A 26,794-nucleotide genomic window follows, 5' to 3' on the forward strand; every position below is an offset into this window, starting at 1 on the left:
GAGAGCTTCCTTTTAATGGCAAAGATGGAAGTACAGTATCTTGATTGACCCTTAACTGCAATTTGCTGATCTGAGTTTTTTGGGCCAGTTCAAGGATATAAAGTGCTCCAAGGAGGGATGAGGGACCGAGCCACATGTCTGGATAGGCTGGATAAGACATGCTGCCCTTTAACTCAGTCATTTAGAGGGTAATTCTATAATTACACCCCCCCCTATAGCTGCTGGTTATGGAGCCTTTTCTATGTTGGAAATTGTGAATATATTAAGTTTATTCAAGTTTCAAGTTTATTAGGTTTTAATATACCGACCATCAAATAAATATCTGGCCGGTGTACATTACAATAAAAATATAAATAAATAGGGAAGGGGAGTTAATATGTTCTACATTTAGAGGTACAAATAGTGTATATTAAAACATAGACTAGACAAACTTGATTGTGAGGGAAGAGGTTTATGGAGGGGTAAAGTTACAATGTTGAGAGAAAGGGAGAAAGAGGGGATGGGAAAACAACATTTGGGTAGGAAAAAGTCGTTAAAATAAATTTGTGATGTTGAACGATTGAAGATGACTGAGAGATAGATACTAAACAGAAATAAATGCATCACGGAATAGGAAAGTCTTTAAGCCTGTTTTAAATTTATCTAGTTGTTGTTCATCACGAAGAGGTTGTGGTAAAGAGTTCCATAGCATTGGGGCAGTAACAGAGAAATTTATTTTCCGTGTGTAATAAAAGCTTTTAATGGAGGGGATCAGAAGAAGATTTTGATTAAGGTGCAAGTGCTTACATGCCTACACCTGACTAGTAACATTCCAAAACATTTACATTTACATTATAGATTTCTTTTCCGCCTATACCTTGCAGTTCAAGGCGGATTACAAAAGATTTGACTGAACATGTTCCAGTGAAGATACAATTTTTTTTATTTTTTTATTATAACAGCGGAGAGATAGCTGGGTAGATTCCGAGGGGAACTTACGAGTTGGATAGTAAATTGACATTGCAGGACTGTGTGATATAGACAGATAGATTATAGTTAGAGTAGGTAAGGTTACAAAACATTTCAGGGATCGGATTATTTAGTAGGTGTTTTGGGGAGGAATTTATTAGGGGAGAATTATCTGGAGGTAAGGTGAAGGGGGGTTAAGATGTTTGGATGAATTTTTTGAAGAGCAGGGTTTTGATTTCTTTTCAAAATGTTTTGAAGTTGTCCATTCCATTGTCGTCAGTAGTGGAATAGCAAGAACCAGTAAATCCCAAAGAGTGCCAGGCCCAATTTAGGGTCCTTAACCTCAGAAGAATAGGCAGCACTGTAGAAGAGATAAGTCTTTATGGCCTTACGTGGAGGGAACATCTTGGCTCCCTGAGGTCCTCAGCAGAGAGAAAAGGAGTAGGAAGGGCCACATGATGTCTCCAAGGCTCACAAGTGCTGACTGAACCATCCGTCTCTCAAGCCCTCTCTCCTCCCACCCCTGGTTTTATGGCACGCATGCTGGGATTTCATTCCCCACTCCACCAATCACTTCTGCAGTACATCCCACACCCCTTCCTTGCCCCCTCCTTTCCCAGTGGCCCCAGATGCCAGCCTGGGGGACCATGGTGGAGGGCGTCTCGCTCAGCTGCCTTTCAATTTGGCAGAGGTTAGTGAAATATCACCAGTACCATGTGGAACAATTGTGAGCTGGGAATCCAGGCAGCAGGCTGACATTTACACTTCATTAAGTCTGTCATACGAATGCTAAGAGCTTTAGATATGAAATAAGAATATTCCTCCCTCCCGTCCTGATATCAGTTCAGAAAGAAGTGCAGCCCTCTTGCCAATGACTCACACCCAAATCTCACACAAAGTATATGCTTAATTTTATTAAACTCAGAAAATACAAGATACTGTAGGAAGCAGCGGGGAAATTTGTGCACAGTAAAACCCAGAATGTAAAACTCATTATAGTTACTAAAATGAATTTTACCTCATGCAAAGTTGTCATTTCTTTAATATGACATTAACTAAAGGATGAGGGGATTGAGGGTTACAGATAGATGTAGAGGTAGGTTAGAGAAATGGTCACAGACCTGATGGGCCACCGCGGGAGCGGACCGCTGGGCGTGATGGACCTCTGGTCTGACCCAGTGGTGGCAACTTCTTATGTTCTTATTTTTTCTGCGGCCCTCCAAGTACCTACAAATCCAAAATGTGACCCTGCAAAGGGTTTGAGTTTCAGACCACTGGTCTAGCTGCTTATTTTCAAGTGAAAGGTAGCTCTGGAATGAGGGGGCATAAGACGAAGGTACTTTTGCACAGAAAGGATGGAGACAGCTTGGAACAGCAACAGCCTCCTGGTGGAGGTGGAGTAGACAAAATCTGCCTGAATTCAAGAAAGCTTAGGACAAGTCCATTGGATCTCCAACAGAGAGAAAGTGGCATGGATGGGCAGAATGGAAGAGCCATATGGTCTTCATCTGCCTTCAATATTTCCACTTTTTCTTCCCCCACCCCACCATCAGCTGCTCCTGTATCTCTGGTTACTGGCCCTGCCTTTCCCTTCCATCCTTATCTTGGATTCAGACTTGATTGGGGCATTAATTTCCACCTCTGATTGTAGATGCTCAGCATCTGGCAATATATTCCACCTCTGCAAATTCATCTGTAAGAGAGAAAAGAGACATTTCTGTTCAGCAATGGAGTCTGAGATTCTACCACTACTATTAATTATTTCTAGAGTGCTACCAGAAATATGCAGCGCTGTACAGAATCACAAAGGAGATAGTCCCTGCTCCAATGAGCTTACAATCTAAACAATCAAGACAAACAGGATGCAGGGGTAGGGATTACAGTTAGAGAGGATAGTTAAACTGCAAGCTAGGGTGGTGAGCAAAGCTACCAGATGCTAGGGTCCACCTTGGGGTCAAGGTAGACAATATACTGAAGCCTTCCTCCTAATATGCAGCAGTAGCCAAAAAAAGTAAAAATGATGCTAAGAATTATTAGAAAAGGGATGGTAAATAAGACCAAGAATATTAAAATGCCTCTATATCACTCCATGGTTAGACCTCACCTTGAGTATTGCTTTCAATCCTGGTCGCTGTTTCTCAAAAAAGATAGAGTGGACTTAGAAAAGGCTCAAAGAGCGACCAAGATGATAAAGGGGATGGAAACTCCTCTTGTATGAGGAAAGACTAAAATGGTTAGGACTCTTCAGCTTGGAAAAGAGACGGCTGAGAGGAGATATGATTGAAGTCTACAAAATCCTGAGTGGAGTAGAACAGGTACAAGTGGATCGATTTTTCACTCCGTCAAAAATTACAAAGACTAGGGGACACTCGATGAAATACTTTTAAAACCAATAGGAGGAAATATTTTTCACTCGGAGAATAGTTAAGCTCTGGAACCTGTTGCCAGAGGTTGTGGTTAGAGCAGATAGCATATCTGGTTTTAAGAAAGGTTTGGACAAATTCCTGGAAGAAAAGTCCATAGTATTATGTTGAGACAGACATGGAACAGTAGCATGGAATGCTGCTACTATTTGGGTTTTTACCAGGTACTTGTGACTTGGATTGGCCTCCACAAAGATGGGATACTGAGCTAGATGGACCATTCCAGGCAGCTAGGCTGAGCACATGGCTTGGAAAGCCCATACTTGAGGCCACTCCATACGCAGACTTTAGAAAATCCCTGAAAACTCGACTGTTTAACAAATTCTAAATTCCCATACCCAACTCTTCCTCGCCATGACCCTTCCACCTCGCCCCCTAATTCCAAGGCCCGAAACTAATTATACTTTCCACCTTGAATCTCGTGTACTGAAATAATGTATCTTTATTGTAACCCACCTGTATCCCATGCACTGATAAAATGCACCTTGATAGTAAACCACTTGTATTGTAACCCACTTGCATCCCATGTACTGACAAAATATATCTTTACTGTAACCCACTTGCATCCCATGTACTGACAAAATATATCTTTACTGTAACCCATGTATTGACTAAACGTATCTTTATTGTAAACTGCTTCGAATTTCACGGTATAGTGGTATATAAGAAATCAATTATTATTTAATTATTATTATTTTAAAATAAAATAGAAAAAAAATAACAAACATATCAATGTTGATTTTAAGAAAAGGCTTTGCTGAAAAAAGGATTTTCACTGTCTACCTAAAGTAAGTAGAGCCTGAATCTGCCTTCCTAAGGTCACATGTTCTACAGTTTTGGGTCTTCAGCCACAAGAATCTAAGGCAGACGATTCTTCGGAAGGGCCTGCGGTGGCTGCTGGCACCACATACCTGGTTTATAGTAATCATACAAGCGAGCTGTGGCAGGCTTCAAGTTCCTGACATCATAGTCCCGGCTCAGGGTCAGAGTGTATTGCTGAGACGTCTTTGTCACCTGCACAAGAGACAGACAGAGGGGCTCAGGAATGACAAGAACACTGCATTAGGGTGTGCGAGATCCAAGGCCCAGAAAAACAAGAGCTTAAAGTACAAGGTGATGAGGCAGCATCGGGGTCTCACCTCCTCCAAATAGATGTGAATCAGCTCCTTTGTGGCGTCTACACGTTTCACAGACGGCTGCTTCAGCTGTGGAGAGAACGAGACAGAAGCCTCAGTATCCTCTGAGAGGATGAACCGCGACCACACCCTCCCCCATGATGGCATTTCAAACAGCTGTGCAAACTTTCCCCCTGACATTCTGTGAACGACGCAAATTTAGTGAAGGGACAGCACCAAGTGGAGATTTCATCTGAAAGGAGCTGCAAGTCTTAACCAAGAGGCATTTCCTCACCATCTCCTCAGTGTTGATCAGAGCGCTGTACCCAGACAAGACCTTGATCTCCAGGATAGCCATATTGGATTTATTTCGATTCCCGTTGTACCTGGGGGGGGGGAGTAAGAAGTAGAAATAAGCACCCCGGTGTCCCCTGCCTCACTTATCCTCTCTCCTGAGTGTCTTAGACTCTCATACCTTACGGTTACCACCAAGTTGACGGAGCCAGTGTCTCCCTGGCCACACTTCCTCTGTGCCACCACGCTAAGAGAAAAGGTCGCTTGACTCTTCACAGGAGGGATGTTATAGCGTAGGGCTGTCTAAAAGTGAAGGAACAAGATCGCGTCATTTATGTGGCAAACTTTTTCTCTGCTTAGGAAAACCCCAGCGCCCACCTAACCTTTTGTTTTTCCTTCATTGTCCCTTCCTTTCAAAAATTGTAGTTCTTCCCCTTCCTTGTGTGCCAGCCTATACGTCTGTCCTAAAATTTTAGTTTCTTTATATTATTTTCTTATGTTAACTGGTTATATGTCTGTCTTAAAGCTTTGTTTCCCCCACACACACACACACACTTAAGTGCATTTTTATTGTAAGCCACTTTGATATTTGAAAAGGCAGGATAACAAAATTTAAATAAACTTGAAACTCTTACTCACTGCTTGCTCAGCATGATAAAACAAATGCAAAAATCAAGTTCTTCATAACCAGGGCTTGTTAGCATCATCTCCAGTGGATGATGCCTTATACCTGCAGTGTGGGATTCTCACCTGCACAAACACGCAGCCCTCCCCACTGACAGAGACTTGGTACGACCCTGGGATTTCAGTCAGCGCTCCTTGTTGTAGCACCAGACGATTCTGCTGGGTCACATGGAACGACAGCTGGAAACTGTTCGAGGATGTGATGGACACAGTGGCATCACCACTGGCATTAAAAATGATTTCAGCAAACTTGGAGAGGGACTGGAGGGCGACCACGGTGTCCTGGAATGGAGAGGGGATTGCATCGTAACATACAGTGGTGTCAGAATGGGATTGGAGGCATCTTTCCACATTGTGTCGAGACTGAAGAAGCATTTTCAAATGGAAGAGGGTCTTACTTGGGTGGAAGCGAAACCCCCATAGGCATTCTGCTCTTTGGATAGCCATTTTGCAATCGGTAAGACATCATTGAGGTCAGCAGGGAAGACAGCTGAATTAGCAAGAAAAGCAAGAAGCACGTAGGCGGTTGTTTCGATATCTGCTGCATAAGGAGTAGCCCAGTAAGGGTCAGTGTTCGAAGGCTGGGTTGTGTAACTCCAATGTTTTTCTCCACCTGCAAGGAACAAGCAGATCTCAGTTACAGGGACCTTTCCTCTGGTATCTGGAATAAAGAGGGTAGGAAGGGACCTTTGGAGGTCATTCAAAAAAAGAGTTCCACAAAATATTCCATGTGATCTGTTCATCTTGGTAACCTTGTGGCTTTTTAGAAATGAAGTTGAAAATCCCTAATCTAAAGACATTGATGGGGCTGAAACAGACCACAGGAGATTGTCAGTCCCTTCCAGAAGGTATCTAACCTAACACCAGTTCTCCACATAACCTCCCAGCACTCAACCACTCTCACAGTTCAAAAGTTCTTCTTAATATCTAACCTTTGCTTTTTCCCTGGCCTCAGAGGAGGCAGAAGGTGACTGGGGAGTCTTTGGTACCTGTTTGAATGGCCTTGAGGTTTAGCTTCTGGAAGACCTGAGTTCTACGCATGGTGTCATTGGCCAGGGTGTAGGTGTAGAACAGCAGAGCCTGTGTGTAGGTACTGGTCACATTAGGGAGAGCGCTGTTCAGGAACCGTAAACCATTTGCCACCATTGGGTCCTATTTCCGGGATTGGGGGGGGGGGGGAAATAATCCTTTTAGTGTATTTATAGAGAGCACCAGCCTATATCCTTTTACCGCACCCACACAAGGAAAAGAAGAAAGCATCCACCACAGGTTGAAGAGACAACTGGAATGGCACTTACACTGACGGTCTTCCTCATCTCCAGCAATCCTGAAGTGATATATGCAGTGAGTGAGGTTTCATCATCCACACCACCCTAGGACAATGAGAAGGTACAATTATAATGGAGCTCAATTATAATGGATAACCTTCTGGCGACGCAAGCAGCAAAACTTAACCACTCCATCTCCAACCTGTTGACGGCAACGGGCGACTTCAAAACTTTTTGAAAAGAAATCAAAACCCTACTTTTCAAAAAATGTATCCAGATATCTTAACCCAACCCTTCCCCCTCCTCCTAGATAAATTCTCCCCAAATCCTCCACTTAAATAATCTCTTCCTCCCCAAAACACCAACCAAGTATTCAGATCCCTGAAATGTAACGTAATTTTATTTATACTCTAACTGTAATCTATTTGTTATATCACACAGTAACGTACAGTCAATTTAATATCCAATTTGCAAGTTCTTCCAGAATTAATCCAGGTACCTCTCCTCCCTTGTAACAAACTTCTCTGGAAATGTCCAGTTAGCTCTTTTGTAATCCGCCTTGAACTGCAAGGTATAGGCGGAATAGAAGTCCCTAATGTAATGTAATGGAGCTCAAAATACGGGCAAAACCCAGAGCTGCCAGCTCATTGGCTGTGATGTAACCATAAGAGTTTCAAGTTTATCAAGTTTATTATTAAGTTTGTTATACATGCAATATCACATAATTTCAATGCGTATGACTAAAAATTTTTGGGAGACAAAATAAAACAATTTGTACAAGTAAACATACAATGTATATACACAAATAATTAGCGATACATAAGGGAAGAGGGGTGAATTACAGTATTTAAGGAAAGTAGAGATACATTTAAGGAAAAAACAACATCAGGAGGGTAATGAAAAAATGTTTTACAAATATGGCTAAGCCTAAAAAAGAGAATGGGGGATGTTGTGACCTATACGTAAGGTCTGGTTAAATTTAGGTATTTGAGCCCGGGATTGATGATAGATAAATTATCCTATCTATGACTCAAATGCGTCTTTGTACAGGTAGAATTTTAATGTGCTTTTAAATTTTTCTAATGATGTTTCTCCACGCAAATAGATTGGTAAATTGTTCCAAAGCTGGGGTGCTATGACTGAAAAAATTGTAGCTCTTCTGGTACCTATTATTTTTAAAGAAGGGATAGTCAGCAAATGCTGTTCCGTTGATCTTTGAGTCCTGGCTGGAGAGTATGGTATCAAAAAACGATGCAGAAATATTGATTGGTGTGTTGGTTTGTTGGATTTTGAAGACTATCAGTGCAATTTTATAGATTATTCTGTGCGAAATTGGTAGCCAGTGTGCTTTTCGTAGAAGAGGTGTGACATGATCATGTTTTTTGGAGTTGGTAATAATTTTTATTGCTGTATTTTGTATAATTTGTAGCCTTCTTATTTCTTTCTGAGTTATGCCATGATACAATTTATTGCAGTAATCCAGCCTGGAAATAACCAAAGAATGAATTAGAATATTAAGAGCTTTTGGTTTTAAAACTTTGGATAAAGATCTAATGAGACGTAGCTTATAGAAACAGTTTTTAACTACGGAACTAATCTGATCATGAAAAGAAAGTTCTTGGTCTAATAATACTCCTAATATTTTCGTCGGCGTTACTTTTTGTAATGGGAAATTGTCTAAGAGGATTTGTGAAGAATGTAAGATTCTTTTTCCATGGAAAAAACATTATTGAAGATTGGGTTGCGTTCAGGACCAACATTTTGTCTTTAAGCCATTGACTTATTTGTTTTAACTTATTGTTTATATTTATTATCTCATTGGAATCAGCTATATTTAATGGATACAAAAGCTGGATGTCATCTGCATAGGCAAAAGCGGAGAATCCAATGGATTGACTTAAAGTGAGGAGTGGCGACAAGAAAATATTAAATAAAAGATTGAGCCTTGAGGGATGCCATAAGAGTTTGTATAGTTGTTTGCCTTACTGGGACAGACTGAAGGTCCATCCTGTTTCCAACAGTAGCCAACCCAGGTCCCAAGTACCCGGCAGAAACCCAAAGAGTAGCAACATTCCAGAGCTGAGATTGTGATGTCATAATGTCTAAGAGCCAACCTCATCAGTGACGTCACAATGGCTCGATTGTCCTAGACTTGGCTCACATAAGAACATGAGAGTTGCCGTACTGGGACAGACTGAAGGTCCATCAAGCCCGGTATCCTGTTTCCAACACTGGCCAACCCAGGTCCCAGGTACCTAGCTAGATCCCAAGTTGTAAACAGATCTTATACTGCTTATCTTAGGAACAAGCAGTGGATTTCCCCAAGCCATCTCAATAATGGCCTATGGACTTCTTTTTTAGGAAATTATCCAAGCCTTTTTTAAACCAGTCTCTTTAGCAAAGTCATACTCTCATTATTATTAAAATACTAAAAAATCCCACCTAACACCTGCGATCTGAGCCCCATGTGGTGCACCTGGACTTACAGTCAGCAATTTTTTTATTAGCCGTGAAATATCACAGCATGCCCCATGACACTCTGCCTCTTAGGTCTGACATATTAATAACCTGATAACTTTTCAACCAATAACAGACCATTACAGCTGATTCAGGTTCTCAAGAAAGCCCATTCAATTTGTTGATTTTGATTGGCCTGTCACAGGTTAAATGTCTAAAACATCTGGCATTCAGTGATCACCGCATGGTGTGGTTTAATATTAATTTATAAACTAAAAGGCTCTGGATAAATAATTTCATTCATACATATTTCAAGGAAGCCTCAGCCCCACCACTCCACCGCTGTACAATCTTTCAACCGCGGGAAGAATTACGTGGTGCTTCATCACTGGCCATCCCCGTTGATTTATTCAAACTAATTGTTGATTTATATTTTTTTTATAATTTATAATTTTCAATAAATATGTGTTATCAAAATGACTAAAATTACTAGTAATACCCAAATGTAGTGGGAGGGAGATGAAGTATGTACAGATGATCTTTATCTTCTTCGCTAAAACCAGTTTGTTTTATTTAGGGTGACCCTTGATACAGCTCTTTGAGCGAAACATGTCGGGTCCTATTCCCAGTTTGGCTGACCATGAAATAGAATTGAAACAAGCTTCAAGCTAAGTACCACAAATTTTAGTCATTTTGATAACACATATTTATTGAAAATTATAAATTATAAAAAAAATATAAATCAACAATTAGTTTGAATAAATCAACGGGAATGGCCAGTGATGAAGCACCACGTAATTCTTCCCGTGGTTGAAAGATTGTACAGTGGTGGAGTGGTGGGGCTGAGGCTTCCTTGAAATATGTATGAATGAAATTATTTATCCAGAGCCTTTTAGTTTATAAATTGAGATACAATAAGGCTGGATATAAGAAGCTACTTACCTGTTGCCAATATTTCAGAAGCTAGTGGTTTAATATTAAGACAGGTTCTAGACTTTAAAAAAGTTACCTGGATTATGTCAAGAAATTGTCTGGATGGGAACATCTGGAAGAAGTAGGAAATCAGTGGGCAAAACTGAAAGGAGCAATTGTAAGGGCAACAAACCTCTTTGTGAGGCAAGTAAGTAAAAGTAAGAGGAAAAGCAGGCCACTTTGGTTCTGAAAAGTAGTAGCTGAGAAGGTAAGGAATAAGAGGTTAGCTTTCATAAACTACAAAAGATCGCAGAAAGAGGAATACAAGCTAAAGTATATGGAAAAGTTAAGAGAAGCTGGTTGAGTAGTCAGGAAAGCAAAGATGCATTTGGAAGAAAAAATAGCAAACACAGTAAAGCAGGGAGGCAAGGCATTTTTTAGATATATTAGTGATAGGAAGAAGAGCAAAAGTTCTTTTTAACATTTTTTGTAAGCGATATTCCGGTTGCGTCAGAGCAGAAGATTGAACAACTGCGTTTCCCCCCCCATTTCCTTGTAACCCACCTTCATAGCAGTGTGGAAGAGTTTGCCAGCATTGGCAAAAGAGCCATTAGGTTGTTGGTGGCTCTCCAGCCATGTCAGAGCCTGGGTAATAAGCAGCTCATCAATATAGATAAAGTATTTGGCCTGGAATAGGCATTTAATCACGAAGACAGTCAGCCTGGAAGGAGGGAGAGACACAACTGGGTGAAGTAAGCATTCAGTGAAAGGAGAGCATCTGCAACTCCTCTTCCAAAGTTGCAAAATTGCAGAGAATCTTGGAACCCCCTGTGGCCACCACTCACCATGTGTTTCCCTCAGCGTCGCTGCTCCCAAAAGCACTGTATGAGCCGTCTTCATGTTTATAATTCAGCTCCTGCTGGTATCCTGCAAAGAAAGAAAAGATTGAGAGATGTCCCAGAATTAAAGAGCTGCTTATAGACCACATGAAATCGCTGACTAACCTTTCTCCAGGTATTCATACGCCCGTGTCCTGATCTCATCGGTCAGCTGTCCAGTCTTCTCCAAGTAAAATGCAATATATAAACAAGGAGCAAAGATCACCATGTTCTGCTCTCCACAGCCGTAGGGCATCTGGATGAGCTGAGCCACATTTTGCAGAGCTGGCCCCATGATATCACCTGAGGAAAGAGAAAGACAGGGATGAAGGTCACCTGAGACAGCAAAGCTGCTCTCCCAGGACAGTAGACTGTGCTCAGACACCAGAAGAGGAGATGTTTCTTTCATCACAAGCTGAAAAATCACAACCTTCTTTCTTACCCTGGACAGAGATCTCAGCTCGGGCAGACCCTGCCACTGTGTTGGATGGAAGCTGAAGGTTAATAGACTCTGAGACCGCAGAGCCTGGAGAAAAGGAAAAATCAGAATTAAAAATCCAGATAAAATGATTTCCAAAGCAGAGTTAGTGCTTCACAATACATGGGACACTGTCCTCCAATGCAGGTTTCTCACTCCATTCCTTTCCATCAGCTTCATCTTTACCTTTTGGACAGAGCATTGAGCTACGAGTCTTCTCCTGCAGGATTCCCTCTGGCTGTTGGAGAAAAGAGAGATAGAGGAGTTATTAGGCCTATCTGAACAGGAATGGCAGACTAGTCTTACCCTCATGGTTAGAAATCAGGGGCTGGTTTGTTTCATCTGTTTGCCACATAAAACCTTCGGCATCTCTCTTTGTGCCCCGCTGAGTGTAAGCTCTCTAGAGCAGGGGGTCACCGTCTAAAGTACCTACACAGTTTGCAGTGAGGCCCCTCTGCAGCTCCTGTTTTGGTGCAGTTTGCTCTGCTTACAATGCCAAAGCTACAGAAAGATGACAAAAAGGTGTGAAGAGTCTTTCTTATCCCAGGTCCCTGTTGGAAGGTCCCTCTTTCCATATAGGGAGTCCATAGTTAGGGCTTGCTGGTCCCAAATAATGGAACTCATAGAAACATGATGGCAGATAAAGGCCAAATGGCCCATCTAGTCAGCCCATCCGCAGTAACCATGATCGCTTTCTCTCTACGAGATATCCCAAGAGCCTATCCCAGGCCCTCTTGAATTCAGAGACAGTCTCTGTTTCTACCACCTCTTAAGGGAGACTGTTCCATGCATCTACCACCCTTTCTGTAAAAAAGTATTTCCTTAGATTACTCCGGAGCCTATCACCTCTTAACTTCATCCTATGCCCTCTCATTGCAGAGTTTCCTTTCAAATGAAAGAGACTCAACTCATGCACATTTATATTATATAGGTATTTAGGTGTAAACATTGAGAATAAGAAAAACCAAACTAGAAAATGCAGTCAGCTATACAATGGCAAAAGGTGCATAGACAAAGCTTCAACTGACAAACAAATACAGACATATCATCAAACATCAAACAAAGTGACAAGAGGTCACTCACAACCATTCCCATTCCTAACTACAAAAGAAAAAGGCAATCCCAGCCATCTCAGAGCCCTGGACTCTTACAGGCCCCGAGGATCAAGGTCAAATCCACCCCACCCCCGTCCCCTAACTTAGAAATCAAAGCATTGGTATAAAGGAAAAGGCAAGGAATCAAACAAAATAGACAAAGGAAAAAATGCAGCACCAAAGATAGAAACAATCTCTCCCACCTTCCCCCCCATCCCACAAATTCCAACAGCACTGACATTGCATGTGCCCTCAAACAAAGGAGTACCCAAGTAAAGAGGTGCCAGAAGACCACATAAAAGCAAGTGTCCAACACCCCCCCCAATCCCCATCCTGAGTCTGGAAGCAGGAGTCCAAGAGAAGATCATATAGTCCAAGTGGGGCCCCCACCGTATCAGCAAGCACTAGTGCAGGGGAATAGCAAGGCAGGGACAAGTCCAGTAGAAAGCATGAGATCCCAAGAAAAGAAGGAGTCGCATCTCCTAAGGTATTAAAAGTAGGCTAAGTGCTCTGGGAGGCAGGGAGCATAGAGGCAGATCTCAAACATACACGCTGCGTGCATCTTGCACTTCCCAAGCAATCTGTGCTCTCCAAGACCAATAAAAGGGGGGCTGTGGGGGGACCCAAGTGAGAGCTCCCCAGCCAATGAGAGGAAAAGCCCCTGGAAAGTTTACGAAAAAGAGAGCAGGCTCACAAAGGATTTATGTAAATATTTAAACGAACTAAGAACATGACTTAAAAAATACATAACTCTTTGGATAGAGTTATAGAGCGGATTAGACAAACTGCCAAGCTTGGATCATGAGACGGAACATTTTATTTTGTTTTCCGTTTTCTTTAGTACGATGCTGTTTTAATCTGTAATCCACTTAGAGCACAGAATATAAATATTCCAGCATTTATCTTAACCAGGGCCTCACCTTGACTCGCAAGGACTTTATGAGGATGTCCACACTCCCTTTTTTAGGCAGAAAGACCCTTTCAGTTCCACAGCGCTCCTGCGGGGCATCCAGAGCCTCTGCGCTGACTGTAAAGTTAAGGAGACCTGGAGAAGGAGAGACATAATTAGAGACTATCCCAGATAGATTACTGTAATGGTATCTACCTAGGTTTACCTCAAGTACTTATTAAAGCTTACAAATGATACAAAACTCAGCTGCCTGGCTACTGGCTGGAGTATCTTGATTCAAACACATTACACCTATTTTAAAAAGATTGCATTGGTTGCCGATTCTGTTTTGTATCCAATTCAAAGTTTGGAAACTTGTCCAACAAGGTGTTTATCCCATCCTACCAAATGCATAACACTATACACTCCGCCAAAGACGCTGAGGTCACAGAATTGTTGGTTATTAGACACATCAAAGGGAAATATTTTACGATATGTACGGACTGAAAATTCATGTTTATTTATTTATTCAATTTTCCCAGGAGAGCTCAGAACGGTTTACATGAATTTATTCAGGTACTCATGCATTTTTCCCCTGTCTGTCCCGGCGGGCAATGGGGGGTTAAGTGACTTGCCCAGGGTCACTAGGAGCAGTGTGGGTTTGAACCCACAACCTCAGGGTGCTGAGGCTGTAGCTTTAACCACTGCACCACCAGGAAAATGGAACACTTCTAAACAAGAACTAGAAGAATTTATCTTCCAGAATTCCTTATCTTCCCCACACAACCAGATCCTAGGAGACATCAACCTCCACTTAGAAAACCACACCTCCAATCAAGTAGCAGACATTCTTTCATTCCTCAACACCCTATCTTACCAATTACTCAATCCTGAACCCACACATGAAAAGGGTCATCAACTTGACATTGCCGCTTACACATCTCCCAACCTCAACACACAAAACATCCACATCACCAACGGCTCTTGGAATCCAACCTTATGGTCCGACCACTACAAGTACACCTTCACCATCAATTGGATGTATAATAAAATCAAACCTATTCCAATCACAACCAGCTTCAAATCCAGACAGAAAATCGAACCCATTACTTTCTGGGACACAGTAGACCCATTACTAGACTTAAACAACCACAAGGAGTTCATAAACACATGGCGTTACATTAGTGAAACCACTTTGAACAAACTAGCACCACTAAAAACAAAAAACAAAATAAGCAGACCATCAGACAAATGGTATGAGACTGAACTCATACAACTAAAGAGGCAATGCAGACAACTAGAAAGATCATGGAAAAAACAGAAACAAGACCACATTAAAACAGAATGGAGATCCCAAATCAAACAATATAAAATCAAACTGAAGGAAAAACGTAAAGACTATTACTCCAAACTCATTGGCACTGAAAAACTAGACACCAAAAAACTTTTCAGCATTGTAAAAAACCTCACAGATACCAAACCCTTCCTCGCCACCCAAGGAACCCAGACTCCAACAGCTTCACAATTATCGGACTACTTCAAAAATAAAATCACCACAATCAGATCTACATTCAACAATTCCCAAAATATCATTGAAGAGATACCAATAAAACCCACAAATGACGAAGCCATCTCAGCAGATAGGACCTGGACCAACTTCCCAATGACACAATGGTCAGACCTGGACCTGCTATACCAAAAATACAGCAAATCCTCCTGTGATTTGAACAACTGTCCTCCTTACCTATTAGCAACAGCATCTACCAAATTCATTACTTGTCTCACGTTATGGTTGCAAACCACTCTCAAGGAAGGTCAATTCCCTCCAGAACTTGGAGAAATAATAATCACCCCCATATTAAAAGATCCCAAAGGCCCAATAGACAACCCAACAAATTATAGACCAATTGCTTCTATCCCACTATACATCAAAATCATCGAGGGTCTAGTTGCACAATATCTATCCAATTACCTTGAAGACCACAACATTCTACATCCAACTCAATCTGGTTTCAGAGCCAATCACAGCACAGAAACATTACTGGTATCTTTACTTGATATAGCCCGACAGCACCTCAGCAAAGGAAACAAGTTACTAATCATCCAACTCGACCTTTCAGCAGCATTTGACTTAGTAGATCATCTAATACTTCTTCAGACACTAGATGCCATAGGAATAACTGGTAAAGTTCACAACTGGTTCCAAGGCTTCCTTCAAACAAGATCATATAGAGTTAAGTCAAAAGATATTTTATCTGAACCATGGACAAACCCCTGCGGAGTACCACAAGGATCCCCACTATCGCCCATACTATTCAACCTCTTCATAGCTTCCTTAGGCACTGCCCTAGACGCCCTAAATATAACATCTTTCAGTTACGCAGATGACATAACCATCATTCTCCCATTTGACATACAAGACCCCAGCTCCAATGAACACCTGATAACAACACTGGAAACTGTAGAAAAATGGATGAAGAACCATAAATTGAAACTGAATGCAGAGAAAACCAAATTCCTACTACTAGAGAAGGAACAAAAGCAATCTATAACAGAACTGGAAGTAAATACAATCAAATATCCCATACAGAGCACTCTAAAAATTCTAGGAATACAATTAGATAGACGCTGCACTATGCAGACACAGATACACAAAGTCATACAGAAGGCATTCTTCACCATGCGAAACCTAAGAAAAATAAGAAATTTCTTTACCAAAGAACACTACAAGATCATTGTACAATCCCTCACACTCAGTAACTTGGATTACTGCAACAGCCTCTACCTAACATGTCCTAACAATATGATAAAACAACTACAGACAGTTCAGAACACTGCCATCAGACTCATCTACTGTCTCAGCAAATTTGACCACATCACTCCCGCCTATATAGACTCTCACTGGCTTCCGATAAAAGCAAGAACTCAATTCAAGTTCTATTGTCTGCTGTTTAAGATAACCCATGGAACTGCCCCCTGTTACCTAAACAACCGCCTAAACCGCTACCGCTCATCCAGATCAAGAAGAACTCAAAACCTATTCACCTTCCCACCTAATAATGGAACCCGTCTTAAGAAACTATACGACAGCCTTCTAGCGACACAGGCAGCAAAAATTGACCCCCACAATCACCAAACTAATGATCAATACAACAGACATCAAAGTGTTTCGAAGAGAAATCAAAACATTTCTATTCAGAAAACACGTCATTACCAACTAATATCCTCCCTTTATGCACAAGCTCTCCCTCGATAGAATAACACATTAATTCAATTCTTAGATCCTTTCCTATCATACATACTCTGATTCCTATATAAACATTTTCCACACTATCCAATAAACTTCTTATGTCATTATTAGGTAACTTCCAATCTGTAAACCGTATATACTGATAATATCCACTATATTCTGTTATCACTTGATTCCCTTGATATGTAATTCTCATAATTGAATCCTCTACCACACCATGTAATGTACACGAATCACTGTTATGTAATTTATCTAGATAATCTTTATTACGCAATTCTTTTGGTAATTCCTATAATTTGTATTCCGCCTTGAACAATATATAATGTATAATGTACTCGAAATTAATTTTCCTATGAACTGTTTTCCTACCTTCTTCTACTCTATGTTTATAACCTAACTAATTTATTTTTCTCAAGTACTTTAGCAAGAATGTGAGCCTTTGGGACAGTCAGGGAACTCTAAGTACTTTCTCTTCATCTTAATTAATCTTACTTATTGCATTTCTTCTGTTTCTACTGTAAACCGCTTAGAACCTCACGGTACAGCGGTATATAAGAAATAAAATTATTATTATTATTATTATTTCTGTGGAAGGCATTGTCTGGTCCCTTACGGTTTTGTAGAAATCGATTGCAATTTAGAAAGTTGCTCAAGATCCATTTGTTTGTTCAAGCTTTTTTAAGGTAATATTCTGCTCTTTGCGTTAATATTTTACTTTCTGAAAATCATCTTTTCTGCAGGTTATTAGATTTGTGCTGCTTGATTGAAGTAATGTAGTAAATGAGCGGTTGAGATGGTATAAACTTATGACTTTTGCTGATGTGTGAGATTTTTATATTGTATAAATCTTGAAGTATGGATGTATTACTGTGACAACCAGAGTGGAATTGTCCAAAAAAGAATGATGTGTACTAAAAAAGTGTCCTTCAAATCCGTCTGGTGAAATGACAATCTTTATTGTTCAAACATCAAATTGACTTGCCATGCGCATGTTTCGGCCAACAGGCCTGCCTCAGGAGTCTTAAAAGTCACTAATGATGATATACGAGGTATACTAACACTCGAATGAATCTGATCACAAATCAATCAAAGAAGAGTGTCATGCCTCAAGGAAAACGAATGCTGTCTGCTGACATCATTTTAAGACTCCTGAGGCAGGCCTGTTGGCCGAAACATGCGCATGGCAAGTCAATTTGTCAATTTGATGTTTGAACAATAAAGATCGTCATTTCACCAGACGGATTGAAGGACACTTTTTTAGTGCACATCATTCTTTTTTGGACAATTCCACTCTGGTTGTTGCATATTTGTGTCTGTGGTGTTGTTTTTTCCCCATTTCTTTCTTGTAATACTGTGAGCCACCTTGGATAAGCCCTCATGAATAATCCGATTTCCATCATTAGCTTTTCAGCCAACACCACAGCCTAGGCTGGGTTTGCACTCACACCTTCTCCCTTTACAGGTTGCCATCGCACCTAGCTTAGTAGCTGTGATGTTCCAGGAAAATGTCTTCGCTTCACCTGCACACAAGCAGCTGATATACTGACAACCCTGGCACTGAACCAGCTGGAAATCGGGAGAGTCCTTCAGAGTCAGTTTCATCTGCAAGAGGAGGGGAGCATTAGAGGCAACGTGAAGAAGGTTTCAAGGAGAGGAGGAAGGAGAAAAGGAACAACAACAGAAACAATATGTTAAATGGCACTGAAAACCCAGTATTGGCAGCTGACCTCTTCCACCCCAAGCCAAATAAAATATCTTCTACTCCGGAGATCTGCTACAAAAACATGGAACTGTCTAACAACTCCTCCCCTGATCCCTTCCTTCACCTTGACACATCTCTTGAGGTAGCTGAAGACGGTGGCCTTTAGGGGAAAGCTCTCCCCTCGGACCAAGGAGTAAGGCATTGTAACGTCCACAAAGAAGGGTTTGAAGGCTGTCAGGTTGACTGTCTGTGAGATCCCAAAGCCAACAGAGGATGTGCAGAACATGGAGGCCTTCCATTTTGTGATGGTATCTGGCATTGTGACCTTCAACTCCTTTGTCCCAGAATTGCTACAGAAAAAACCCCAGAGAATTCAGGCAATATGTTGACTTAGCAGAAACTTTAAGAAGGAATTTAATTCTACGCAAGGACCTAGAGGCAGAACTGTAGATATCATCTGAAGAAGAGATGTGTGTGTGTTAAATAATTCTCACAACGGTGCCATGCAAGATGCGGGTTTCCCCAGGACTAACTGGCCTCCATTATCATAACCAGTAAGCAGCAGAAATATTCTGCCCCTTTAAAGGTGGCAGGAGCTTTACCTACCCAACTGAATCCAGTTCCCACAGCCAAGTCTCTGGGAAGTCCTTACGGACTTGCTTTTTGCCAGCAGCTGATGTGCCAGTATCTGGCACTGGCGCTGGAACTGCAGCCTCTGAAGGATTCAAACATGAGATAAATGAGTAGGGAAGGGACAAGAACTGCAGAGGGCATTTGAAGAGATTCTAACAGAACTCATTTCCATACTAAGAAGGACAATGAGAGCAAATCCGGAGAAATTAAAAGCAAAAACAAAACATTTTTTTTTTAAATAACTCTCACCTTCAAGGGCAACCAATGGCCTGTTGATCCCCTCCTTAAGTCCATACAGCCAAGGGAAGCGACAGACCACAGGGGCTTTTATATCATAGTTGGTTAGGCACTTTACTCCAGCTTCCTGTTTCACAAAGAAGAGCCTCATGAGTCAATGCAGAATTCTGTCCTACCAGGGCCCTACACCAGTGTGACAGATACACCCAAAGAAGACTGTCTTTTGCAGCATTCTGGCTGTGCATGGAAAAATCCCTTCATCCCCTTCCTGCACAGTTCCTGTTATTAGAGAGACACTCAGTCCTTTTGCACAGTCATTACATGTACTGCTACTGAAGCTCTGTCCGCTGTGCTGATACCTAACCAGTATTGGATTTACTGGGTCCAATGTCTTAAACACCCATGCCAAGTGAGACAATCGTAACACCACATCGTAGCTGGTTTTAAACTCAGCCAGAATCTCCTGCCCGTAATGCTGGCTAATTACTCTTGAAATGGTCTGCATTAGATGTCTACAAACACTTACAGTAGACCATTCTCAGAGAGAAACTTACACACCTGATTTTCCTTTGAAATCTATCATGGACTTTGCCCTGCTCTTTCTGCATGGAAAGTGCTGCATCTAGGTTTCGAAAATGCAAAACACCTCTGCTCGGTGCAGTTATAAAGCCCCTTGGTGTGCATTTCTAGCCTCAGGGATGGTGGGCAATTCCCCAAAAGACCATTTACCTGGGAAAAATTAACCTACTCATGCTTATCCACTGTTTACATCCCTTTGAAAGCCAGTGTTAGAGAGAGCAGTGGGATAGGACAGTTTGCCATGCAGAATGAAGTTGTCTGGGGTCTGACAAGATACAGCCCTGCTTCTGACTGAAGTACGGTATATCAATATTGCGAAGTCCATGAACATAAGTCATCCTGACACCCACCCTGAAGACACTTAAGACATCCATAGTATATTGTGGAAACCAGATAGATCGCTTCTGGCGGCTAGCATCCAGTGGGACAGGCATAGGAAAGGGCCCGGGTCTCGGCCAAGGGTTCCAACATGAGTTATAATCCCACTCTTCCACCTGATAGGGGTATCCGCCTGAGTACGAGAAGCCAAAGAGATCGTAGACCTGTGAGAAAAGAGAAGGAATGAGTGTGAATTCTTCCTCCAGCCTCCTTGTCGCTCTGCTTTGTCCTATGTCCAGAGAAACACACCCAAGGTCATTTTAAAATGGGTCACCTAGATTGAAAGGGTAAGACAGCAGCAGAAATCATGCCCAAAACAAAGGCATATGGATGTGTATATAATGTGTGTATGTGCAAAACGTATCCCCTTAAAGTCGTACACCGAGAGGACCTTTTATCCAAAGTACATTTGCACCATAATTACTCTCACAACCGGTTCTGTATGCCCAGTGGGCAGATTTGGGGTGTCGGTCATGAACTCTCTCCATCATCCACTTTCACTATCTGCCTCTACATCTGGGATGTCACACTCCAAGGGCAGATCTACAACTGGGGCACCAATCACACAAAGCCACAGCCTTTTCTATAAGTGCCTGGCTGCCCAGAGTCCATTATAGAGTAATGGCATCTACACTCATAGCCATAGACCTGACGTAAATTACAGCGTAAGCAACTGCCCTGACTATGTCCTACCCATTCATCATCCAAGTAAGAAATGTGCACATTGAGTGGCACTTGGGTGTCCCACCGGTGCCTTCGCATGTTAATTGCTAGTATATGCGTGTGCCTAGTTCATAGACTTGCCCTTTCAGTATGGCTGCCTGGCTCCCTCTAGTGGAAGGGCACATACTCACAGTCTGGTTGGAGAGTTCCCTCTCAGGTTTCAGAAGCAGCACGCTCTGATCCACAGCTTTGATGGCACACAACGACCTCGGGGCTGCACTCAGCTGCAGGCCAATTCTCGATCCTGGCAAGCCCTCTTCTTCTGAGAATTCCAGGGCCACCTGCAAGGCACGGGAGGTAAGGAGATGGACAGGGAGCCAGAGATCCGCAGCAAACACACCACAAAAGTTTCTGAAAAGGTTTGGCTTTTCTACCTGTTTTAACATGGAAACTAGACTCCTCTCCCTTCCCCTTGTACAAGATGCACTAAGGCTGCCAAATTGGCAACTGACCAGTGGCCCTGAGCTCTCACCTGGTTTCTGAAGCACATTGATACCTGGAACTCAGCCTGGTCAGCGGTGACCCCCCCACTGGGGACTATTGTATATACCACGAGCCTAATGAGTGGTGCCATGCCAGGGGTGATGGTCAAGGAGATGATGAACGAGCTCGTAAGTGCTGAAAGAACGGAGAGAACAGGAGGAGAATGATAACGTGTAGCCGGCCCTAAACCCGCATTTTCTGGCTCTCTGTCCCAGGTCTCTGGGTCTCTTTCGTGCATCTTTTGGACTATTTCTCCACCTCTTTCATCTGTCATTGACAATCTTTACTGTGTGGTTGTTTATTCTGTAAGTATCTTCTATACATCCAATACAACACATTGGCCCCAAACTTCACCCTCCTTCCTCTTCCACCCCCTATGAGAGGGATCCCGACCACAACGAGGTTTTTATCACCCCCAGCACCCTTTATAATTTTTAAATAAATGTTCATCAGGGTGGGACAAACACATTGTATTATAAAATGGTAAATGCAGAGTCTGATAACAGAATTTTGTTTTTCCTGTTGTTTGATCTGCTTCCTGTCATTTATGGATGTAATGACTAGACATGGACCATATACGCTAAAGCTCTCCTCCATTCAACACAATTTTCTGAATTATCCATCGCCTCACTCTGTAGAGCAGCCGTTTTACTAAGTTGACAAGGCTGGATTCATCCCCACCCTGATGATCTTGCATCTCCTTGCCCTAACACAACATACAAGAGGGTCTGTGTGGCTCTCTCAATCGATTGCAAACTCTAAGTGGATCTCATACGTGGAGCAAAACATTGCTTCTAGAATATTTGTACAGAACATTTATTTATTTATTCAATTTTCTATACCATTCTCCCAAGGGAGCTCAGAATGGTTTTACCCAAATTTATTCAGCTACTCAAGCATTTTCCCTGTCTGTCATGGCAGGCTCACAATCTTATCTAATGTACCTGGAGCAGTGGGGGGGGGGAAGGGATTAAGTGACTTGCCCAGGGTCACAAGGAGCAGTGTGGGTTTGAACCCACCACCATCATGCTGCCTTGTCCTCACCCTCTCCAGCAGCACTTTGGAACCGATACATTTTATGCAACCAAACTGGAGTCGTACATTGCTGAAAACGCACTCCCTACTCCCCAGTCCTCGATTTCCCTCCCTCTTGGCTGCTCTCTCAGTCCTCTGGAGTTACAGAAGTGACTCAAGTCCTTTGTTTCTCATTTACTGGAGGTTTTTGACTTACAGCCAGCAGTAGAGAGAGTCTTCTGCCCACGAGCAACCATGCCACCTTTCCCCATGACCTAAGGAAAGAAGGAAAGACATGTGTGAACAGAACCCACAATAATTTTATTAGTTCAGATCATTTAGAAATACCAAAAAACGATGAGACTTGTTGGGAAAACTTACACTTCATCCCAAAATATCACAATTGCTCTTCTAACCCTGGTGTGTTCTCTTATGCTTTACCACAATCCCTTGCAACCAGACCCAGCAAAGAACTAGTCCTGAAATGCCCACATCCCCCATGACATGACTTAGCACAAAGACTTCTAGACCATCCACAATTCTTTCCAATGTCCCCCTCTCCCAACCTGATACTCACAGAATAATAAATACTCAGCTGCCTGGTGTCTCCTAGGTCTCTCCTATCAAGGGTGTAATTCACTTTGATATCCTGCTTCTGTCCACAGGCTAAGGTCCCTGAAATGGGACGAATGTGGAGGAAGCTCTTGGCACTGGAGTATAAAGGCTGCACCGTGTAATAGGCATTCTCATAGTAGACAGAAATCTTCTCCTCTTGATAAACAGGGTCTTTAAGAACAAGCTTGCCCTAAAAATATTGAACAGAAGGTATGAGAACCATACACATGATTAACATGTTGAAAACATACTCACTCTCCAGTGAAAATCAAGGAAGACAGCTAGCAAGAGCATTAGTACAAGTTACGACTGGCCAAGGGTAGTCTGTACATGGCTACAAGGAACACACTCGAATCCTCACCTCAAGGTTTACAGAGTTATTCCAAGCTGAGGTGTCCAGAATGAAGGCCACCATTCCTTGGCTGTCCGTTACAAAGCTTTTCTCAGTTTGGCTGACTTGCCCATCAATCTGGACAATAAGATAAACTTTCTGGTTCTTCAACACGCCACCATCCGGGCCCTGAACTTTCATCTAAGGGGAGAAAGATACATTAATGCCAAGATGATCCCAGAATGGTTTATGGTTTGTTTATTTATAATCCACCTTTGATAAGGCGAAGACAACAACACACATATAATAATTCTTCACAAACAATTCAGACATCTTACAAAAAAAAAAAAGAAATATACAACAAATTTGGCATAAAATCAAAATAAAATACCAGCCTGACAAAAATAACAGCACCAATCATTTCTCCAATACCAAAAATCAATGTCAAGCAACCTAATACAACTCATCACACCCTCCCCCCCCATCCCCCCTGACTAGCTGTATGCTTCTGACTAGTACAACCATGTTCATCCAGAAGTAATTTAATAGCCTTACTGGAAGTGGTGCCTCTTCCACTACCTCACCTGTCCTGTGTAGAGAACTCCTGCACGATACGCCTTGTCCATATTCACAAACGTCACGGTGCCAGCAGTGAAGGAGAATTGAAAAGTGCTGCTGGCTTTTGAGACCACACCTTTACAAAAAGATGAAATGCTATGAATGAATGTGGACCCTGGGCTCTCTCATCCAACTGTATACTAATCTCCCTATCCAAGGCTCCGATACTCCCCATTACCTCTAAGCTTCTCATTTCCCCTCACTTCTATAACCTTTAGGCAATGTCTGAGTGATTAGCAAGTCCCAGTCTCCTGTTCAGAAAGTGGTCTTTAAGTGACGTTATACATTTTCTATATTGTTGCTGTTTTGTATTGTATTTCTTTGCATTTACTTAGGTAATATTTTTGTCTTATTTGATATTATGTTATATGGTGTTATGATTTGGTTCTAGAACCTGGATATAAGGGTGAAAAAATAAAGTCAAACATTTCCCACACAGAAAATCCAAAATAGAAGAACAGGTGCATGTTTCTTTCTGTGGCAGGAGCAAAGATTAAGCAACATGGGCTCTGTGTGTGATCTGAGAACTCTAGCTCTGAGCCAGTCCAGGTTTTCCACGGTGCATCCTGGGACTTGTTCCCGTTTCCATGAACAGCTTGGGTGCTTTCTAATGTCCCAAGCTATGTCAGAGCCACAGGTAAGGTCACTCTGCTCACCTGTTCCATCTTCCACAAAGGTAGCCGCTGCGTCCAAGGACCGGGCATATTGATAACTTATAAAGTTGTATGTTCCTGTGCTGACTGTCGTAGAGAGACAGCCACTCCGGTCAGTCTGCAGAAAACAGGACAGAAAGAATCTAGTGAATTCCAGAGCCCCTGAGCCTTCCAACCACCTTCTCTCACTATGTCCCAGAGCCAGTATTTTAAGCGCTCAGGACTCCTCCTAATGGATCCAAGAAGCCAGCAAAGCCCATAAGACTTCCAGAGCCATGAGGGCCATTTTCGATAGAACGTCTAAGTCTGACTTTGGACGTTTCCTGCAAAACATCCAAGCATGGAGGCGAACAAACTGCCATTTTTTAAGCCGGCAATGCTAGATGTCCAAAAATATATTTGGGGGGAAAATCGTTTACTTGGACATCTGGGCCACCAGGACGCCCAACCTTGGTATATCCAATTTTGTTCACCATTTTCTACCACAGAAAATGTCCAAGTGCAAAACGTAATCCAGACCTTTTGAACATGGGAGGGGCCAGCATTTTAAAGGAGTGGTCACACAGACATGCCAACAGAGCAGTGGGGCACAATTTATGCTGAGCCCTCCAAAACCTACTAGACCCATCTGTCTACTAGCCCTGTAGCCCTTATGGCTGCAGATGGCACCTACATGGCAGTAGAGTAGGGTTTTGATGGATTTGGGCTAGAGTGGCTTATGGGCCTGGGTCCTCCTCTCTATGGCTCACTAGCCCACCCACCAGGCTATTTAAGAAACTTGTGTGCTGCTCTATTAGACTTTCCCATACCAGGTGCTGCTGTTCTTATGTTCTACAGACAGGTATTTTGGGGGGGGTGGGAGGGGGTGAGTGACCACTGGGGAGTGTGAGGGGGTCATTACTTAAATCCTCCAGTGGTCATCTGGTCAGTTTGGGTACTTAGATGCTTTTAAAACAGGTCTAGCGTACAACATTCCAGAACATGCCCCCATTTGGTCTTGGATGCACAGCGGGTAGAATGACTTACAAGAGGTCCAGAAAATGGTGATTAGGACATCCAAGTGTCGATTTATGCTGGTGTTTGGGCCTTTTTGGTTTTTTGAAAATGCCCCTGCGTGTGATGTTGGTACTTCAGTGCTCCCTGTGCAACTCACCTGACCGGTGAAGTTCTGGCAGATATCATGGAGGTTCTCATTTGCGTTGAGGTAATAGTATGGGTAAGGTCTCTGGCACAGGGACACCTGCACACTTCCCATCACAGGCTGTCCATATGTGTACCTGAATCCCAGGAGAAAAAGTACAAAAAGGCACTGGAGAGGAATGTGAACTAGCACCCCACCCCTGGTTTAATCACAGCCATGCATTTTGTAAACATTTCTAACCCATCCTGAAAAATGTGGTTCTTGTAGCTTGAATGCAATGTCAGATAAAAGACCAGTGTATCCAGTTTACCCATCCACAGCAACCCCTTCCTTTAGAAAATGACCCAACTAAAGATCATATGGCTTGCCAGCCTGTCCTTCCACACCCACCAGTAATCTCTACCATCCTAGAAGCTTGTCCCAAGCCTTCCTGAATTCAGATACAGTCTTCATCTCCACAGATCTATTTCTTCAAAGAAAGAGTGATATTTCCTTAGGTTACTCCCGAGTCTGTCCCGTTTCACCTTCATCCCCCCCCATTCCAGAGCTTCCTTTCAAATGAAAGGCTCATCTCCTATGCACTCATAAAACAGAGATATTTAAATGTCTCCCCATTCCCACCTTTCTTCCTACGTTTACATATTCTGTCCCCATACGCTATATGATGAAGGCCACCAACCAATTTTGTAGCCACATTCTGAACCAACTCAGTCCTTATATCTTTTTGAAGATACAGAATTGTAACACAGTGACATATACACAGGCATACAAAACCAAAACAAAGGCAATTCAACAGTCGCCACACTGAGTCTAATCAATGCCACCTGCCAGAGAACCCTGCACAGTATCACAGAGGAAGGCACTCACTGCACGCCTTATCATAGGCAATTGAACTACCGGTACCTATCTAGGATAAGCAGCATAAAATCTGTTTTACTACTTGGGACCTGGAAACAGAATACTTGGCTTGATGGACCTTCAGTCTGTCCCATTAAGA

General features: G+C 42.3%; 1 protein-coding gene across 1 annotated transcript in view; it reads right to left on the reverse strand.

The window, feature by feature from the left end:
• Window positions 1–1,842: 1,842 nt before the first annotated feature.
• LOC117350458 (alpha-2-macroglobulin-like protein 1) overlaps window positions 1,843–26,794 on the reverse strand; it is a 29,284-nt gene continuing 4,332 nt past the window's right edge. The window contains exons 6-33 of the mRNA XM_033924751.1: window positions 25,810–25,933; window positions 24,660–24,774; window positions 23,970–24,079; window positions 23,416–23,586; window positions 23,017–23,244; window positions 22,657–22,714; window positions 21,415–21,560; window positions 21,074–21,223; window positions 20,192–20,383; window positions 19,275–19,389; window positions 18,999–19,107; window positions 18,517–18,742; window positions 18,166–18,292; window positions 13,472–13,596; window positions 11,644–11,695; window positions 11,422–11,505; window positions 11,106–11,282; window positions 10,947–11,028; window positions 10,666–10,822; window positions 6,763–6,837; window positions 6,454–6,616; window positions 5,863–6,077; window positions 5,531–5,746; window positions 4,962–5,083; window positions 4,782–4,872; window positions 4,511–4,576; window positions 4,283–4,385; window positions 1,843–2,641 (exon numbers count right to left, since the gene is read on the reverse strand). Of these exons, the coding sequence (XP_033780642.1) occupies window positions 2,604–2,641; window positions 4,283–4,385; window positions 4,511–4,576; window positions 4,782–4,872; window positions 4,962–5,083; window positions 5,531–5,746; window positions 5,863–6,077; window positions 6,454–6,616; window positions 6,763–6,837; window positions 10,666–10,822; window positions 10,947–11,028; window positions 11,106–11,282; window positions 11,422–11,505; window positions 11,644–11,695; window positions 13,472–13,596; window positions 18,166–18,292; window positions 18,517–18,742; window positions 18,999–19,107; window positions 19,275–19,389; window positions 20,192–20,383; window positions 21,074–21,223; window positions 21,415–21,560; window positions 22,657–22,714; window positions 23,017–23,244; window positions 23,416–23,586; window positions 23,970–24,079; window positions 24,660–24,774; window positions 25,810–25,933 (3,637 nt within the window). The 3' untranslated portion in view covers window positions 1,843–2,603. The remainder of the gene's footprint in view (window positions 2,642–4,282; window positions 4,386–4,510; window positions 4,577–4,781; window positions 4,873–4,961; window positions 5,084–5,530; window positions 5,747–5,862; window positions 6,078–6,453; window positions 6,617–6,762; window positions 6,838–10,665; window positions 10,823–10,946; window positions 11,029–11,105; window positions 11,283–11,421; window positions 11,506–11,643; window positions 11,696–13,471; window positions 13,597–18,165; window positions 18,293–18,516; window positions 18,743–18,998; window positions 19,108–19,274; window positions 19,390–20,191; window positions 20,384–21,073; window positions 21,224–21,414; window positions 21,561–22,656; window positions 22,715–23,016; window positions 23,245–23,415; window positions 23,587–23,969; window positions 24,080–24,659; window positions 24,775–25,809; window positions 25,934–26,794) is intronic.

The sequence above is a fragment of the Geotrypetes seraphini genome, chromosome 16 (assembly GCF_902459505.1).
Source record: "Geotrypetes seraphini chromosome 16, aGeoSer1.1, whole genome shotgun sequence".
NCBI classification, from domain to species: Eukaryota; Metazoa; Chordata; class Amphibia; order Gymnophiona; family Dermophiidae; genus Geotrypetes; species Geotrypetes seraphini.